This window comes from Colletotrichum karsti (assembly GCF_011947395.1).
Source record: "Colletotrichum karsti strain CkLH20 chromosome Unknown Scaffold10, whole genome shotgun sequence".
Classification (NCBI taxonomy): Eukaryota; Fungi; Ascomycota; class Sordariomycetes; order Glomerellales; family Glomerellaceae; genus Colletotrichum; species Colletotrichum karsti.
The window spans coordinates 412,138-429,661 of NW_024065910.1; the positions used below are offsets into that span (position 1 = coordinate 412,138).

General features: G+C 56.3%; 5 protein-coding genes across 5 annotated transcripts; 2 read left to right on the forward strand and 3 right to left on the reverse strand.

The window, feature by feature from the left end:
* Positions 1 to 1,107: 1,107 nt before the first annotated feature.
* CkaCkLH20_03978 (uncharacterized protein) lies at positions 1,108 to 1,863 on the forward strand (the record flags this gene model as incomplete). Its single annotated transcript, XM_038886697.1, has 1 exon — positions 1,108 to 1,863. One exon carries the CDS (start codon positions 1,108 to 1,110, stop codon positions 1,861 to 1,863), a length of 756 nt encoding a protein of 251 aa, XP_038747947.1.
* Positions 1,864 to 3,096: 1,233 nt separating this feature from the next.
* Positions 3,097 to 5,679, reverse strand: CkaCkLH20_03979 (PTAB protein; the record flags this gene model as incomplete). Its single annotated transcript, XM_038886698.1, has 6 exons — positions 3,097 to 3,588; positions 3,644 to 3,964; positions 4,012 to 4,311; positions 4,362 to 5,057; positions 5,110 to 5,306; positions 5,382 to 5,679. The coding sequence occupies 6 exons, from the start codon at positions 5,677 to 5,679 to the stop codon at positions 3,097 to 3,099; spliced, it is 2,304 nt and encodes a 767-aa protein (XP_038747948.1).
* Positions 5,680 to 9,707: 4,028 nt separating this feature from the next.
* Positions 9,708 to 12,392, reverse strand: CkaCkLH20_03980 (uncharacterized protein; the record flags this gene model as incomplete). Its single annotated transcript, XM_038886699.1, has 1 exon — positions 9,708 to 12,392. One exon carries the CDS (start codon positions 12,390 to 12,392, stop codon positions 9,708 to 9,710), a length of 2,685 nt encoding a protein of 894 aa, XP_038747949.1.
* A 943-nt stretch (positions 12,393 to 13,335) lies between these two features.
* On the forward strand, positions 13,336 to 13,650 carry CkaCkLH20_03981 (Gon7 family protein; the record flags this gene model as incomplete). Its single annotated transcript, XM_038886700.1, has 1 exon — positions 13,336 to 13,650. The coding sequence occupies one exon, from the start codon at positions 13,336 to 13,338 to the stop codon at positions 13,648 to 13,650; it is 315 nt and encodes a 104-aa protein (XP_038747950.1).
* A 230-nt stretch (positions 13,651 to 13,880) lies between these two features.
* CkaCkLH20_03982 (vacuolar sorting protein 39 domain 1) lies at positions 13,881 to 17,272 on the reverse strand (the record flags this gene model as incomplete). Its single annotated transcript, XM_038886701.1, has 4 exons — positions 13,881 to 14,490; positions 14,539 to 14,647; positions 14,695 to 17,121; positions 17,191 to 17,272. 4 exons carry the CDS (start codon positions 17,270 to 17,272, stop codon positions 13,881 to 13,883), a joined length of 3,228 nt encoding a protein of 1,075 aa, XP_038747951.1.
* Between the last annotated feature and the right edge of the window lie 252 nt (positions 17,273 to 17,524).

Sequence of the window (17,524 nt, forward strand, 5' to 3'; positions counted from 1 at the left end):
AGGTAAACCATGAGGACTGTAATTGCTCGTGTAGTTGCTTGAGTACCGATTACGATTTTGTCCTTCCACATGCATAAAATGTTACGTTGAGTGATCGGGTTTCCCGGCCCAACTGCAGATGCCCGGCGTTACTGATCAAACTAACAACATTTTGAAATTGAAGTGAAAATTATTCGACTCTTTTCCTACCAGGATCAATTGCTATCAACCTGTTGAATTGATTACTTTTCTCCCGCTCATTCATGTGAGACAAGAAACCAGCACTATTTATGGAGTTCGTACTCAAAATGAAATGCCCCTAAGTCTGTTCAGCAACATTGAGGTTCTCCTTCCTACTCTGGATAGGTAGTGAACCAGACTTCTTGGCACCATACCACCAGCACGTGTACTGTTGGTGCGGAGGGCGAGGGGAATACCGTGTCACAAAATGGACTGACTTCAACTGTCGCGTAAGAGGGGTGTACGGCCTCCACATCGTCGACGAGGGTGCTCCTAAGGATCCAGCATGTTTCCTGTAACAGCCTCTTGAATAATCAGGCAGATGGCGTCTGATACTATCTTCCAGCAACAAGGATATGATATTACAGTATAACTAACTCTGTCTGTCAGTCTTGTTCAGAGCTAAAATTCCATCTGGAATTAGCACCAACTGCTCCATGCTCATCTCCCAAATCACCACAGTTCCCATCTGTCTTATCATGTGCCTCGATATCACATTTCATTCAACTACGTGAATGACACACCCAAGCCGCAAAGCTGTGAATCACGAGCCACAATGAAAACCCAGCGACCTGATTCATCCTGGAGCTGCTACCTCTTAACAGAAAGAGATCTCTTCCCAAAAGCCAGCAACTTATCTAGCAGACTTCCCATCTACAAATATTCCTTCCTTTCAAACTTCAACAATAACAGTCATAATCAACAAATTTCAACTTCGTCTTCACGTCTCCAGATCTACTCCAAAGCTCCAAACCCCAAAAACATCCACAACATCAATCAACAACCACCACAAAGATATCCCCATCCCACCCACACAAACAAAACAAGAGGTACACCACCTTCCCCATCCTCCCAGAAAATACCAATCATACTAACAAACAATAGAAAATGTCAAACGCAACCCTCATCCTCGAAACACACCTCCACTCACAATCCTCCGCCTGGACACGCTCATTCCACCTCCGCCTCCCCCACGCCGCAGCCACAAAATCCGACATCTTAACCCTCGTCCGCGCCTCCCTCGCCCGCCTCGGCCTCGCCTCCCCCGTCGTCGACGCCCAGATCACGCTCTACTTCACCCTCAACGGCCGCGTCCTCTCCCTCCCGGGAACCTCGACGGTCACGACATCATCCATCAGCATCCCGGTCTACGACTACAACCCCCCTCAAATCATCTCTTACTCAATCCCGCAGCAACCGGCCTGGCCCCTCGCACTCACCTACGCAAACGGCATAAACCACCTGCACACCTACGGCCCCGCCTACCAACAACACCCACAACAAACAACAACACTCATCAACCCCGGCGGCACTCTCACCTTCCTCAACCTCAACCTCGCCCTCGCCCTCCCCTCCTCCTCCGCCATCGGCGCAAACCGCCCCGTGGTCTCCGACGTCGTCCGCGAAACCCGCCTCGACGCCGTCGCAGAGGACGCCCTCGCCGGCCTGCTGGACTGGGCCCTCGGCCCCAACGGCCTGAAGCTCGTCCTCCTCGTCGACGTCGACGGGCGCGACGTGCTCCCCGCCGTCGTCGCGTTGCCGGAGCCCGCGCCGCTGTCTTCGCCTGTTCCTGCGACGCCACCTCCGGCTTCTAGCCCCCCTCCGCCGGCTGCGTCCGATGCCGAGGCTGCGACTGCGGAGTGATGATGTCACGGACTCGGGTGGCTTGAGAGAACGGAAGTTGGGGGTTTTCGTCTGGCGGGCAGATGGTGGATGGTAGATCCTCGATACGAAAAGGACTCGGCCGGTGGGTTGTCTGGCTACTCTCACTTTCGCTGTCTGGAACCCGAGGAGTTCAGGGGGGCAGGTCCCTTACCACGTAGCATTCGGTGGTTTTTAAATCAGCTTAAAATCAACCCTCTCCGATGGGAGTCATTTAGAAACCGTGACGGTCATCAAGACCAACGATGAGTAGATAGTAGATCAAGTACTCAGTGCCTCACTCAAAATATTTCACACAAGCACGACGAACACCATGCCATTCCTGTCAAAAATCTGGGTATGCATATTCCTTTCCGACAAGAGACTAGGTATTTGGAGATGACTTTGAATCGAGAAAAAAACACACACACGAAACAGCAAGAGACAACGGGGAAAAAACAACGTAAAGAACAAGTTCCAACGACTCACTGCGCCAACAAAACACCAATAATACCCCTCCGCCGCCGCCTTTGATAAGTAAACTTCCCACCAGGAAATTCCACACACACTTTCTTTTTTGGAAAACAAAAAAAAGATCCCCCATCTTTCCCGACTATTTCCTCGCCGACAAGAGACGAAACAACAACTATGATGATGGTCTGGGAAGTAACAACAGCTTCGTGTTGAGAGACGGAGAAAAACATGAAACAGTGCGCCCGTTTTTGGACAGTAATTCGAGCGTTGATATCGTACAGGGGAAAGGGTTTTCTTTTCTGGTAGTGACACACGAGGACGACGTTGTTGTCAACGCCGTATTAACTCAACGCCGTATTAACCTCTGCGCGTCTTCTTCGGGACGGACCACAGCTCGCTGTCCTTGCCCGACTTCGACAACGACATGCGTCGCATCCGATGTGATGGACTCCAGCCGCGCTGCAGACAGCTGGTTGCGTCTCGCCCTGTGTCCGAGCAGGAACTTGCCTACTTCCCCTGGGCGCCGCGGTCACCGAACGAGAACACGCGAGCATTTGTCGGGCATCATTGCCATCCAGCACCACGCAACCGATATGCTTGCCAAACACCCGCGGTATGAACAGCCCTGAGATACTCAGAGCCACAAACAAGCACTAGACGCCGCCATGCTGCATAATGATGACATAAAAAAGGCATTACTGAGCCAGGGTGACCGGGCTCGTATTAGAGCGAAACCTTGATATCGACAGGCGACCGTCGAGGTTACGCTGGGTTACCCTTCAGCCTCTTTTGCATCCGCGGCGTGGGAGGCTTGCCCTTGTTCTGGACACCGTTTACCTGAGGACCGCCCGGAGTAGGAGCCTGAGAGCCGTCCTCCTCCATCTTGACGCCGGACGGACGTCTACGCTTGTTGGAGGCTGGAGAGGTGTTCGCACTGGGCCCGCTGGAGCTTGTTCCCTGCTGGCTCTGCTGCATTTGCATGCCGGGTGCTTGCATGTGGCCCGGGGCAGGGCTGCCGGTGACGTGAGGGGAGCCAGGAAGCTGCATGTGCGGCTGGGCTGGGCTCGCGCCCATAGGGAACTGGCCAAAGCTGGGCGTCCGCGGACCTTGGCCTGGCATGGCCTGACCATTCATGTTCTGCGGCGCGGCATTGATCTGACCGACATATTGCTCGAGGGCGGCGTACGGGCCGAGATTCGTGTGGTTGTGGCAGAAGTTGAATAGAGGGTTCATTTGGCCGAATACTTCAGCAATCTGCATGTCACTTTAGCGTGGGTGATCCACATGCATGCATGAGAGCATCACCTACCTCGAGGAATTGGAAGACGGCTTCCGTCACGCCCATGCCCCTCTTGACAGCCGACTCCGGCAGATCCACCAGCGCCTCTGGCGGGGGATTTTGCGGGGACTTCATCATACGGGCCTTGCCCTTCTTGCTCATCTCCGGGGACGTTTTGCTGTCCTGGGAGTTGACCTTGTGCCACTCCTTGACCCAGTTATGTACTGGCTTTGCCGCCTCGATGGCGGCCTTCCGCGAGATGTATTCTTCGTGGCTGGTCGTTACGAATTCGAAAAGCTCAATCTTCTGCTCCGCATCGAAGTGGGCTCTGACGGTACCGTTTGCGACGAGCTGGGATGGTTAGTGACGGCAATTCAACGCAAGACCATGTAACATACGTGAGAGCCGCTGTCGAACCAGTAGACCAGACTTGACTTTGTGTTCTCGATCCAGTGGCCTTCGCCTGGGAGTGGCCGGTCCGTTGTGCCCTTCTCCATGATCAACTGCATGTTCTTCACACCGCTGTCGAAGTGCGTGTGGAAGTATCTCGGTAGTGCCGGGTATGTGATCTCGTATTGCTTGTCGGCTTGGTCTTCGACGTCGGTGATGTGGACCGAGTGTCGGAAAACGCCCTTGGTCGAGAAGAATTGGTTGACGAAATTGGTCCAGTAAGACAAGTCGTCCTTGCCCTTGAGTCCCTAGTATGTCAGTCAGCACGAATTGGGGACGAGTTGTCATCGTTACATACGGGGTATCCGCTCAGATGCTCGCTGAACTGCATCAGCTTGAGCAAGCAGTGGCCCTTCATTCCCTCTCTCCTCGCCGCGGCCTGCTGCTGAGCCAGAGCCATGCTGTTGGCCATGGCCGCCTGGGCAGCAGCAGCCTGTTGAGGGTTCACCTGCGGTTGTCCAGCCTGCGGAGGCATTTGAGGGGGCCCTTGCGGCTGAGCTTGAGCCTGGGGAGGCTGCGGCTGCTGGTTCGGCTGAGGGCCGGGTGTTTGCGACGGTGTGGGCTGGCCAGCAGATTGCGGGTTGACGGGTTGAGCTGGCTGCTGCTGCGGCGTCTGATGGGGGGTCTGCTGGGGTTGAGGTTGCGGCTGTTGAGGTTGTCCTTGGGGTTGCTGGCCTTGCTGCTGCTGCTGCTGCTGTTGTTGCTGTTGCTGCTGCTGTTGTTGTTGCTGCTGCTGTTGCTGTTGTTGCTGCTGTTGCTGCTGCTGCTGCTGTTGTTGCTGCTGTTGTTGTTGCTGCTGCTGCTGCTGCTGCTGTGCCTGCAACGAGGCAGCCATCTGGGCCTGCTGGAGGTTCTGCATGTGTTGAGGGTTCATCTGGACGGGCTGACCGGGCTGTTGACCCTGCTGCATCTGCTGGTTCTGTTGCGCGACAGCCTGCTGCTGAAGAGCGATCTGCTGTGCCAACATGGCCTGGGCCTGAGGGTTATGCGCCTGCTGCAAGCCGTTGTCAGCATCTCGACTGTGAAAACGTGCGCGTGGTGCTTACCGGCCGCATGCCCTGCCTCATAGCCGCGAGCTGGGCTGCGTTCATGGGGTTCATGGGCATGCCCATCTGCATGCCATTGACGCCCATGTTCGCGTTGAATGCCTGTTGGGCCATGAGGGCCTGCCTTGCCTGCTGCTGCTGCTGGTATAATCTCTGCTGCGCCATCTGCGCATGTGCCAACGCGGCCGGGTTGCCGACTGCGTGTCGAGGTTAGCAGGAACACACACGTACAAGAGCGCGCGGGGGAAACGCAGCGAAGGAATTCGACGTACAATTCTGGCCGAACTGGTTCTGCTGGAACATTGGGTTTTGCGGGTTGAGGTGCTGCAGAGCGTGAGCGTTCGGACCTCCAGCACCGGGTGGCATGCCACCCATCAACTGGTTTGGATTGACCTGGCCACCAGGCCCTGATACGGCCATGTGCATCTGGTGAGGCATTCCTCCGCCCGGCGGGCCTTGTTGATTCGAGTTGTGAGGCATACCCGGGCCCATGGGATGGCCCGGTACGCCTGGATGTTGTTGCATGCCGGCAGGATGACCCGCAAACGATGGTCCCATACTCGTCATCATGTCTTCAGCGTGTCGATAATCCACAGCGTGGATATCGACGTCTCTGGCCTCCGCACTATCTCATGCGCTTGCGACAGTCCAACGTTGTCCTGGTCTCGATGGAGATATCGGCAATCGGCCGCGCAGAAGCGAGAGAGAGGAGCGTTGCGGGAGGCGGTGGTGGGTTTGGCCGTGGAGCGTGGTTGCGATGGCGCGACGCGAGGTAGCGATGGGGGTTTAGGCGTTCGGGGGGTTTGCGAGAGACGCGGGAGAGTAGCCTGTCAATCGCGCGGCTGCGGGATGCGTGGGCTGGCGGATCGGCTAACGTAATCGGGTTGGCGATAGGAGTCCCCTTTCTTCACTGATCGAGCAGTTTTTTGCGGTCGAGTCGTGGTCAACAGGCGAGAGGTGACCGAGAAGGCATCGATGATCGACGACGTGGTGGTGGTTGACGACGGGGGCGGGAGAGACAATTTGGGTAGGGAAGTCGGTCGGGGATGCGACGACAAACAGGAAGAGCTGCTGGCTGCTGGCTGCTGCTGGATGGATGGGAAAGGGTTCGGGGGGAGTGGGTGGGTGCGACTAAGGTAGCCCGATGACGGGGGGAGATGGGACTGGGACCTGGAGCTGGGACTGGGAAGTCTGGCAGCAAGCGAGTCTGGTGCTGGTGGGAGTCTGTGGGTGATGGAGAAAGACACAGCGGTGGATAACAGGATAGGCGTGACCTGGATGAGTCGGGTGGTCGGCGACGTAGTGGGAAGAGAAAAAAAAAAGAAGGGCGTGGCGAACGGAGTAGATAAAATTTGGGTTTGTTGGTTGTCGACAAAAAGAAGAAAAAAAAGGATAGATACGACAGGAGTCGAAGAGTTGGGCGATAGCGAGGCGAAGCGAGCGAACAGAGTTGGGGAGAGAGTCGTGAGATGTTGGACGACAACGAACAGACGAAAAGCTTCAAGTCGATATGCGTCGACGAAGATTGTCGCAGTTGCAGCAAGATTGTTGTAATAAGCCCGGGTTTTTTTTTCTAATTTGCACACGTCGAGCGCTGACAAGCCTTTCCGCGCCGCCGCCTAACCAGCGAGATGGACCTGAAGATTTGCGAATTTGGGGTTGAGCGGGTTTTCGGGTACCGCTGAGGTAAAAATGGCTGGCTATCCTAGGTGGCTGAAGAAGGGAAGGAAGCTTGTTCTTTGCCAGCGGACACTGACAGCAGAGACCGAGAAAAAGTCCTTATTCCTCCAGGTCGTGGTCCTCCTTTGGGGGTTCCTTTGGATTCCTTTGGAGGGTGTGCTCGTTTTCCGAACCAGAACACGGGACGAAGTTGTTATAGTCTCCCGAACACCGACAGCAGAAATTATATATAAGGTAAAACACTAACAGAGGCCGGCCTATGATGCGTATGGGCAGACGAGTTGCAGCCGTTGATCAAGTTGAGTTAACCAGATCCAAACTCTCGACAACCAACAACGAGCAGCCAGCGAGCAGATGAGGTCGGGGGAGAGCACACTGACTGAGCTGGGGAAACAGGAACAGAGCAGGGACAGAGAATGGAAGCGCGCGAAAAGGTGGGCGGGCGCCCCGAATTGCCAGAACTGCCAATGCCAGCCTGGAACCCGCCCTTTGCTTTCGCGGTGAGTGGGGCTCAGCCGCGATACAGAGATACGCTAAGCACATAACGAGATACGACACGCATGGATATGCCGGAATGAGGTGGCGGGAAGCTCCATCGAAACGCGGGATATGCAACTAAGAGCAACGGCCTGGGCCTCGCCGTGATCAGCGGTTATGCAACAAGACAAGCTTCTTCAGCACCCAGCACCCGCGCTTCCAATTCCAACGCCGCCAGGGGGTTGAAGTTGAAGCAGCGGCAGCACAGCACGTCGCAGGAGGCAGGAGACAGGAGGTCCCTCCACGTCTTGACGAGAAAATGCCTCTTCGTCGGAGGCCGCAAATCCCAGCGCTTCGAATCGCGTTGTCCCGTCCGTTCTCAATCCTACAATCTGCGTCCCTCAATGGCACACCACGTGTTCCCTTTTCTCTCCCACTCTCTCTCACTCTCTCCCCATCGTCTTTCGTCTGGTGACATGAACCTTGAGCGGGGATCCAATGAGGGTAGCCCCCAGCTCGTTTTCCAGCGGGGTGCGCCCGGCATTCCGGCGATTCTCTCCGAAAGAAGGTCACGTGTCGACAAAGACGGATGGATTTTCCGGATCACGTGCCTCAGCTCGGCGCCGACCATCCAACTGGATCCAGGCTCACGTGCGCCAGTGGGTTCATCCGGAAGGCCCCAGTAAAAAAAAAAGGAACGAAGAAAAAAAAAATCCCAAAGGGACCTTTCGCCCCACAATTCCCATCATGAGCCGCATCTATAAAATCTCTTTCCTCGCGACCGAGACCTTCTCTCCAAACCATCCTTCAACGCCAAACTTTTCTCACTCCCAACCGCAGACAGGACCCCGACGCCTCATCTCCCTCCGTTCGTCAGATTGGACGCAACGCAGAAGCTCAAGGCAGAGCTAAAGGGATTAACGAGAGCGTCGGGGGGATCCTCGTCTGCGGCGGACAGCCAACAGGTAAGCACACCATCATTTCTCTACGTTCGCCCACGACATCACCACCGAATGATGATATCTATTAAATTGTCTTCTTTTCCCAACTGAATCGACCATGAAGAAGTCTAGTCTGTTCGGGTTCCCGTCGCAGGCGAACCTGTTACTTGCCAGTATACACTGTCTGACATTCTCTCATTTCGCACATTTTTCAGCAAAGTCTTGGGAAACACGTTTTGCTGACATCTTCAAGAACAGGATTCTCTACTATCGGGTGGCATAGTCCAGCTTGATTGATTTTGTCAACGGCGTCGTTCTTGTTTCAGCGCTTCCGATTTTTTCATTTCCTGTCCGTTTGCTTTTTGCGCGTCGAGGTAGTTCCTCACATCAAGGCTCATGCCTGACCTCATTTTTTCCGCTTCCTATGAAGAAATTTCCACACTATTCGCAGTTTCCACTCGAGACGGGGATCAGCGGCAGATGAGCCTAATTCTGTCCGCCCTTCGTCGCATGAGGGAGCAAATCTTCCTTGGATGTCAGAGGATTCTGGAAAAATGAGCTTTTTTGTATTTGCAAAGACTACATAAAAAAGATCAAGATCTAAATAAAGAAGAATGAAACATGAGAGAACTTCTCGTTCGATATTGTCGAGTGTGTATGATCGGTACATCTCAGCATGGTTGCTATCACCCGTGAAGCAAGTCCGCCCGAGAAACTGTAGACTCTTGATCCCCATTGCTGGTGTCGTGTGGCGTGCTGGGAATATCTGGAGCTGCGTACGGCTCACATGCCTCAGCGCAACATCTCACTGGTGATCAAGATCGCATGAGCATCCTCGTAACCTGTCATCACATGGATATTTACAGTTGACATGCAGAAAAACTGTAAAAGCTCAAGCATCGTTGCCTGCCACACACCTACGTCTTCGAGGTTGCTTCTCGTCTCGAACTGCCACCTTCAAGACACATTGTAGCCAGCAGGTCAACTCATCAGCGCTCACCTTAGTAGAAGACATACGGCGTCCATATCTCGTATTTCCCATCCCCGCCGTCGCTGCTGCGCGCAGCAACCTCGCGCCGAACATCCTCATCAGCCGGACTTGACCACAGACGCTCGTCACATACCCAAACAACATCTCCCGTCCATTCTCAAATCTCACCATTCACCAAGAGAGCGCCGACTACTCACATATCACACAACCAAAAAGTCACAACACACAAGTGATTCCAATCATTCGAATTTCATCTATGCCAACCCCATCCCCCCTCCCTTAACTGCCATGCGTCCCGAAACACCAATCCCCTAAAGACGATAAATCCCATAACAGCAAAATAATTCGCAAGGTATATCCCGCCACGGGGGCCGTAGCCATTCACCGTGTTTTTCTCGGCCCGTATAAATCACACACGACGGGCCATGATCGCAAACAAACGCCCTCCCCCCAACTTGCAAAAGAACGACGACCACTCATAATAATCATCTCGGCCTCCAACGCGCGCCTCACAGCACGCGGAGACCTTCCCTCACAGACTCGGGAATGTCCCTCCGTCTGCCGCCCACGATACCCCTCCTGTTCCTACCAGTCCGTCCTCTCCCGAGCCAGTTGAGCTTGAGCAAGCGGCAGAGCTCCTCCATCCTCTTGTTCCCCTCGTGGCTGCCGTCTCCCGCGACGTCGCCGATGCTGGCGAGGATGCTCATGCATTGCAGCATGCGGCCCACCATCTCGGTCACCTGCTTGGAGTCCTCGACGTTCTGCTCGCGCGTGAAGGGCCGAATCTGCCCGTCGCTCCCGCCGCTGGCATAGCTCACATTGCTAAGACCGCGGCTGCGCCCTCCGCCGCCGCCGCCTCCCGCGCTGGCGTCGCCTAGCAGGGTCGTCGCGTTGGAGTTGTAGCTCGCGACGGAGGGGTCGAGGCTCATGGCCGTCCCGGGGCGCATCATGCTCATGGTGTCGGCGGGGCTGGAGGAGAGCGCCGGATCCGGTAGCGGGGAGGCGAGAGCCATGGAGGCGAAGGAGGAGGGGAGGAATTCCAAGGATAGGCGGGAGAAGATAGTCTTGAGGGATTCGTAGCGAGGTAAAATGACGATATCGCGATAGGCGGTTAGCACGATCCGGCGGACGTCGAAAACGGCCGAGGCGGGCCTCAGGTGCGATCCGTCCGTCGACATCGGAGTCGCCTTTACACCACCCCAGAAGTCGCGAGCCTGATCAGGGTTCATCAGGAGACCGCAGCCGGAGAATTCGAGATCCAGGGGCAGAAAAACGGCCTGCATGTATGGTAGAATAGAGGTGTAGGTGATGAGCCACATCTCGACAAGTGCCGGAATGACCTTATCTTCTTGAGTGCGCCTGAGGGTGTGGTCCAGCGACGCGAACCCGGTCGAGAGCAGCTCGCGCAAGTCCTCCAGGATGATATTTGGTGATCTGCGCTGAATGCAGTATTGTATGTGTAGTGTGACCAACTTGTTAAAGTCTTCGACGGGCTGCCGCAGCTCCTCGCCCTCGAAGATGACGAGCATCTTCGCCTTCAAATACGGCCATGCATCGTCCAGCGCCATACTGTTGAGGCCGTACTTGCCCGCATCAATTGGTTCGGAAAGATACGATGACTGATGCGTCAAACTCGGCAGACTGCTTGGGCCAGGCCATTCCGACGGAAGAGAGTTCGACTCGACGCCGAGGCCGCTGGTCTCCTTTTCAGTCTTTTTGTCCCGACGTCCCTTGCCAAACGACGTTGCAGTCGGGGCCGGACTAGGGGGCAAGTTGAAACTGTATAAACTCGACGGGGCACTGGGGTCTGTGGGTTTCGAATTGCTCGATGCGGAAGACAACGGGAGGTGGTAGTCGTCTTTGAGCTTGTGCTTCTGCCGCGATAAAAAATGATGCTTCTTCTCCTTTTCTCGTCCTTCCGGCTTCTCCATGGTGGGCGTTTCGGGCACGGCGCGGACGGTGGCAGACGACGAGTTGTTGAGACTGTATAGGGACTGGCCGCTGGTGTCCACCAGGCTGCTGGTGCTGAAATTCCCGCGCTGCAACGAGGCGAGCGCGCTGCCGATCTTGCTGGGGCTCGGGAGCGGTTTATCCTTGGGATCGCCTTTCGTGCCGATCTTGACCGGGCGGGAGAAGAGCTTCACCTTGGACTTTTCTGGCTTCGTCGGTTTCGGGTCGGGAATGAGCTGCGGCGGGGGGTGAATGGGGTGGACAGAGTGGACAGGGCTGTGCTGCGGTTGCTGATGGTGAATCTGCTGTTGTTGCTGCTGTTGCGACTGCTGCTGGGGCAGACTCGGCGAAGTCTGACCTGATCGCGGGAAGGCTGCGTTCGCTGCTGTCGTCGCCGCCGAATTGCCCAACAGGCCGTTGTGGTATCCTTGGTTTCCAAAACCACTCTCTCGTGGAGCGCTCGCCTCGGTCAGGCTTAGCATAGGCGGGCTGAGTGGGCCCCTCGCTGCGCTCCCCCTCCTCACGTTGTCGGCGCCGTCGCTGCCGTTGGGGTTCGGGACAGTCTGGGACCGCTGTCTGGCGTGTTGTAGCTGCTGCTGGTGCTGCTGGTGCTGCTGGTTGCTCTGGTGTTGCAGGACGGCGGCCTGCGCGGCGATCTGGCTGGCTGAGAGTGCCGGGCTCGACTGCTGGTGGTGATGTTGGTGCTGGTGTGTAGATGAGGATGCGGCCGAGGAGGGCTGTGACATGCCCACATGGGAGAGGTTCGAGGTGCTCGTCGAGGGGAGAGACGAGTCGAAGAGGCCGGGGGTCTGACTGTGTTTCCTCGAGTGGCCTTTCGTCAGGGGGCTCGCGGTGCGGGCGGCGGCGGAGGCGATGTTCACATTGACGCTCAGGTCGTGATTCCTGCCTTCTCCCGGGCCTCCTCCCGAAGTTATCGGACCCGGTGTGGTGCCGGCTCGCTGGGCGGTCGGGCGCGAGAAGTTCTGCAGGCTCGCGGTGCTCGAGTTGGCCTGCGAAGTGAACTTGGCGTATATCGGGGTCGCGGTAGAGGGGACGGTGGGCGCGCTCGGTGCGTGGGCGCGCGGCTTGACGAAGTGGATGGAGAGGCTCTCTTCGCTCGAAGACGAGTCGGCGCGGGCTGGAGGTCGTGGACGTTGAGGCGGAGGTGCGCTCGAGGAAGCTGTCGAGCCCGGCAGAGGGCTGAAGCTGCCGGGCGCGCGGGGCGGGGGTCGTGCTGGTTGCATTGTCGTGGATGTGTTAGGGTTCTGTTACATCTTGGGAAAGTTGGGACGATTCGAGATCGGGCGGGCCGCGAAGGTCTGTTTGGTGATGTTGGCAGGGGTGTTGTTGATAGATGGTTGTTTGTCTTTTTGCAGTGGAGGGAGGTGTTGTTGGTTGAAGTGGGAGTCGGAAAAGGGTGATGTGATCGGCGCGGACGAAAACGGTGATGTAAGAGAGGGACAGAAAATACGAGGTGAAGGGAGAAGAGAAGGAAGGGTGGCTGTTATGAGAGATGCCAGGAGTGGATTTATTGATTGCTTGATTGATTGCCTCAAGGGCGGGTGTGAGGTAGACAAGAAATCGACAATAGAACCCGGCATCTATCTGCACAACACCTTGCACTACCTGCTTTGGTTATCAGTTGGCTATTATACTAAGGTATTTTACGCATGTCTTGGACCAGGACCTGGGATGAGTTAAGGGTCAACCCTCGCCTGGTTCCGGAGCAACTTGCAGGATCCAATGACCAAGGAAGACGGCGGAAGTCTTGCCTTTGCGGTAGGCGACCGACTCCAAAAAGCCCTTCCAATTCGTCACTGGGTCGGATGGCAGCGAACCTGAACCAAGGAAGCGCATCCCCCGCCAGACGCCAGCCAGCCCCCCCTGGTGCCCTTTCAGTAAGGTATTCCACCGGCGCGCCGCGGGTTGTCACCCTGGAGCCTGGATCGGCTGGGCTACTCTGGAAGCATGACCCCGCAGTGTCGCCGGAGGTCCCATCTTCAGCGGAACATTGGAATGAGGGGAGAGCCGCACTGCACTCGAATTTTCGTCATAATCGGTGCAACAAATTGCTTTTTCCTGCATTTTCCCCCCCAAAAAAACAAAAAAACCACACATCACGATCGCCCTCACGCCAAACCCATCTCGTCCAACTTCCTCCTCTTCCACACCACACCGACCGCAACAATGACCGAATCAAACGGCACCGCCGCACCGGCCCTGACCTTCTCCGCGACCTACACCTCCCCCGCCAACGAGCCCTTCACCCACACCGAGCCCATCCCCGCGCCGCCGACCTCCGGCGTCGACGACAGGACGGCCTACCTCAACTCCCTGCGCAAGGCCATCGGCACCGCCCAGGAGACCATCAACAGGGAGCTCACGGCGCGCATGGAAGAGGACAAGGCCCGTGAGGCGGGCGGCAAGAACGGCGCGTCCGCCGTCGACGATGCCCTCGAGGAAGAGAATTACGGCGAGGAGGCACCTCCCAACGACGACTGAGATTGGAGAAGAAATAAAAATTAAAAGAAGCTACCAAAACGGAACGCAACGCCTCGTTTCAGAGCGCCATCGTACATTCTTTGCCTCCTTATATACGGGGTATTGCTGTATCATGCTTGCCGCTTCTCGTCCTCCCCTCGCCCAGGCTATGCAAATACCAATATGTACCGAGGGAAACCCAACACCAAGGAGACTCCGGCGCCGAGACCTCTCTTCCAACGATTGCCTCATCACGAAAACCTTCGAGCCCAATCGCCTGCCCGCGAGCTTTGTGGCCTTTGCAACCCGGTCTTGTTCAGACAGCCATAGTGGACAACGCTGTTATCCGGCAGCACAGAAACCACAGTGCTGCCTCCGAGCCTCTTGTGGCATACTCCGCAAAGACGTTCTTCTGTGATCACTACCCTTCTGTTGCGCCCGCCTTGCCCGCCTGGAATTCCGTCACCGAGGAGCAACAAGGCTTGTGTTGATACGAGCTCCGTGTCTCGCAGCCGAGCGACAATGCGCGACTCGTTTACGACACTATTGGCAGACCGAATTCTGCCTCGGAAGTAAGACTCGAGATCTCGGACGGGGAGGTCATCTGGAATCAGGGATAGTGTTGAAGCTGCTGGTAGACGGGATCCGTGTCTTGAGAGTAGCTCGAGGGCTGGTCCGTAGGCAGGTTTGTGGGGTGACGGCGGCGTCAAGTACAGCGAGAGCAACGTGTGGTAGATCGACGGGGTCGAGTCTTCTGTATCGGTTGCCGAAGACGGCCTCTGCTGAAATCGTTCACGGGATCGGGATCGATCCGGTGATGAGGCTGCGGAATCTCTCGACTTGTGAACCATGTTGCAGTATCTATAGTGGTTAGCCGGTGCCATCGCTGGAAAATTCGAATAAACTTACTCCTCTGCCTTGGAATAATTCTTCATTTTGAACACGTAAATCTCGAGAGCCTGCTTGTGCGAGCCCATGTTGCTGAGCACAACAGCCTGGGCCTCGTAAAACGAGGGATCTGCTTCAGGTCAGTTGTTGAAAGCTAGAAGCATGCGACGAACTCACCGTCTCGTGGGATGAGACCAAATGCCTTGCTAAGACTATACTGCGAGCTTGTTCTGAGGAACGCCACGAAGCGCCCCATATCTGCATCCCACTCATCGTCCCTCTTCTTCTCCTTCAACTGTCTGATGAACAGCTCGACCAACCGGTTGTGGAAGTCGGGAGTCGTATCGTCAAGCTCGTTGATAATGTGTTCAAGGTACTGAACCTCGAGTGCGGGGTCTATACCTCCCAAGAACCGAGCGACCCGACCACGAGGCAACGTCTCCGCGTTCTCCGAGTCGGCAATGAAGATCTCCATGGCCATCTTCGGGTCTGCCTTGAGCGTCCACTCGGAATACTGCAAGATCAGGTCGATCTCTGACGGCGGCAGGTTCTGAAGGTACATCACCGTCCGCTGAGGTCCATGTAGAGCAGGGGCGGTCTCGTCGGGCTTTTCGGCGGTTCCAAAGCGTTTCAGCAACTCCAGCGCCTGTGAGTGAAGCTTCTTGCCGCTGAAAAAGTCTACCAACTCATTGTACCGGTTATGCGCAAGCAGTGCCTCGTTCACGACGTCCGGATCGCAGAAGTTGGGCAGACGGAAGAGCGAGCCAGCCAGAGACGGACTCGTTGTCATGTAGGTCCGGAATAGAGCGGTATCGACCATCCTGGACGTCCTGAGGAGCTCTCCCTCCAACTGACTGCCTGTCTCCTCGCTGTGAGCAGTGGACATGAAGCCCTTCATCGCATCTTCAGTTTGAGACCCATTGCTGTTTGTGCGCTTCAGCTTGCCGGTGCTTGGGTCGATGACCCGCTGTAAGCGTGTTCTCGTCCCGACCAGGTAGCCAGCTAGTGTTCGAACAGCAGCCAGGAGATCGTCTCCTTCCAAGGGCTGATTCTCTGTTGGCTTGGCTTTTATGCTCGCAGTTTCTTCGACATCCACCGTATTGGTCTTAGAAATTATGGACGCCGTGTCTGACTGCGCCGGTTTCCGGTGTCCCATGAACAGCTTGGCAAAGCCAACGCCGCCTCTCGCGGGAGATGCCGGGTTCTCGCTCGGCTCGTCCTTGGCCGACTTATCGCCGTTTGTCTTTTCGTGAACCTCTTCTTCGCCATCCTTGTCGTCGCTACCCGATTCCTCTGTCGCACCTTGCGCCCATCCGGACATCTCACCCGCGATTGAGGGTGGGAAGAGCTTCAGCACGCGCTCAGGAGGGGCATGGACGTCATCTTCGTTGAACAAGTCCATGGAGTCGTAGTACTTCTTCTGCTTGAAGAGCATCTCTGCCTTCAGCATCTTTACTTCTCGCAGAGTCTCCTTCTTGTTCCGTAGCAAGGCGTCCTCCAGCATGTTCAAGATGCTGACTGCCTCATCGTATTTGCCCTTCTCTACCAGCTCGTCGATTTGGGAGTCGTAATCGGTGGCGCCCATCCTCCACACACAGCGATCGCTCGAAATATGGAAACCCTTGCCAGCGTGTGCAAGACTGAGGTTGGGCGGCGGCAAGTGGAGCTGCGCCGCACCGGGGAGGGAGATGGTCTGCAGTAGTGACAGTGTGTCCGGGTTTCTCACCTCCAGAGAGCCCTTTGCTGGCGCCTGGAGCGCTAAGATGTACGGGTACGAGTAGCCAATCTGCTCAGGCGCCGCTTGCCATGGGATCTGTCGCTTCCGGATGGGTTTGCCTTCGTCGGTGATGAACATGCTGTTGATATCCTTGGCCAAAAGCAGTTCGCCTTCGGCCAGCTTCGCAGCGAGAGGTTTGGGCATGTATCCTCCGAGACCCATGTAGCCCATTCCCGCGCTGCCGACCGCTCCGAAGCGACTTGCCTGCCCGCCCGACGTGGCGGAGCCCGGACTGATAATATCCTCGACCTCTTGGCTTTCGACATCGACCATGACGTATCCGGCGTTCATTCCGCACACAATCTTCGTCGCGCTGGCCCACGTCACAGTCCGTATCGATTCCGGCAGCGTCACCTCTCCGACGTCGGGACTAAGCTCGCTCTCGTGCCAGCTCCATAGTAACAGTCGCCGGCGGACGGCAACGGCCATGCGGCTGATGATCTCCGGTATCCCCGTAGCAGCATCCTTAACGATGTTCGACGTTACGGCGAAACATGTGGCATTCTTCGTTCGTTGGAGCGTTTCGATCGGCTCATAGGTCTGCAGATCGTGCAGCGAGACGTAGTAGTTGGACAGTGATACGAGGGTGTTCGCTTCTTTGATGATGGCGAGCTGTTCGACCGCTCGAGTCGAGAATTTTTCTACCTCGCGCAGCAGGGCCGTCGGCTTTTCGGGCTGTTGGGGCGGTTGGACGTCGTTGGTCGTCGGGGTTGTGCTCGTCGCGGTGGGCTGGGAGCCATTGGCCTTGATCGGTGACGGAGGGGGCAGCTCGTTCAGGCGGTAAATGCGGAGCACACCGCTGTTGAGGCCGACGAATACGCGATCGCCTATGAATGTCGTGTTAGAAGCCAAAGATCACCACGTAGGATGCGGGCCGGTGTCGGGAGACGACGCACCATGCGCGAGGATTGTCTCAATCTTGGACTTATCCCGCTGCTTTAGCTCTATGATAGGCCGAGCTGTAAATGCTGAGAGCATGGCGACTGCCGGGCCGCAAGGCGAGTTTGTGGAATATTCAGTATGCCCTCATCAGGATGTGGTTTTCGTCGAGTTCGCGCCGGTATGTCACAGCAGCGAGGTTATCATGATCGCGCGCGGAAGAGATCTGTTGAGAGCTTCGGTTTGGGTAAGGTAGGTATGGCTGGGTGCTGAAGGTAAGGTACGCCGTAGCCCGGCCGTACGTCAGGACGAAGTCCCCACAAGGGAGCCGATGACCTCTTTCCACGCCCG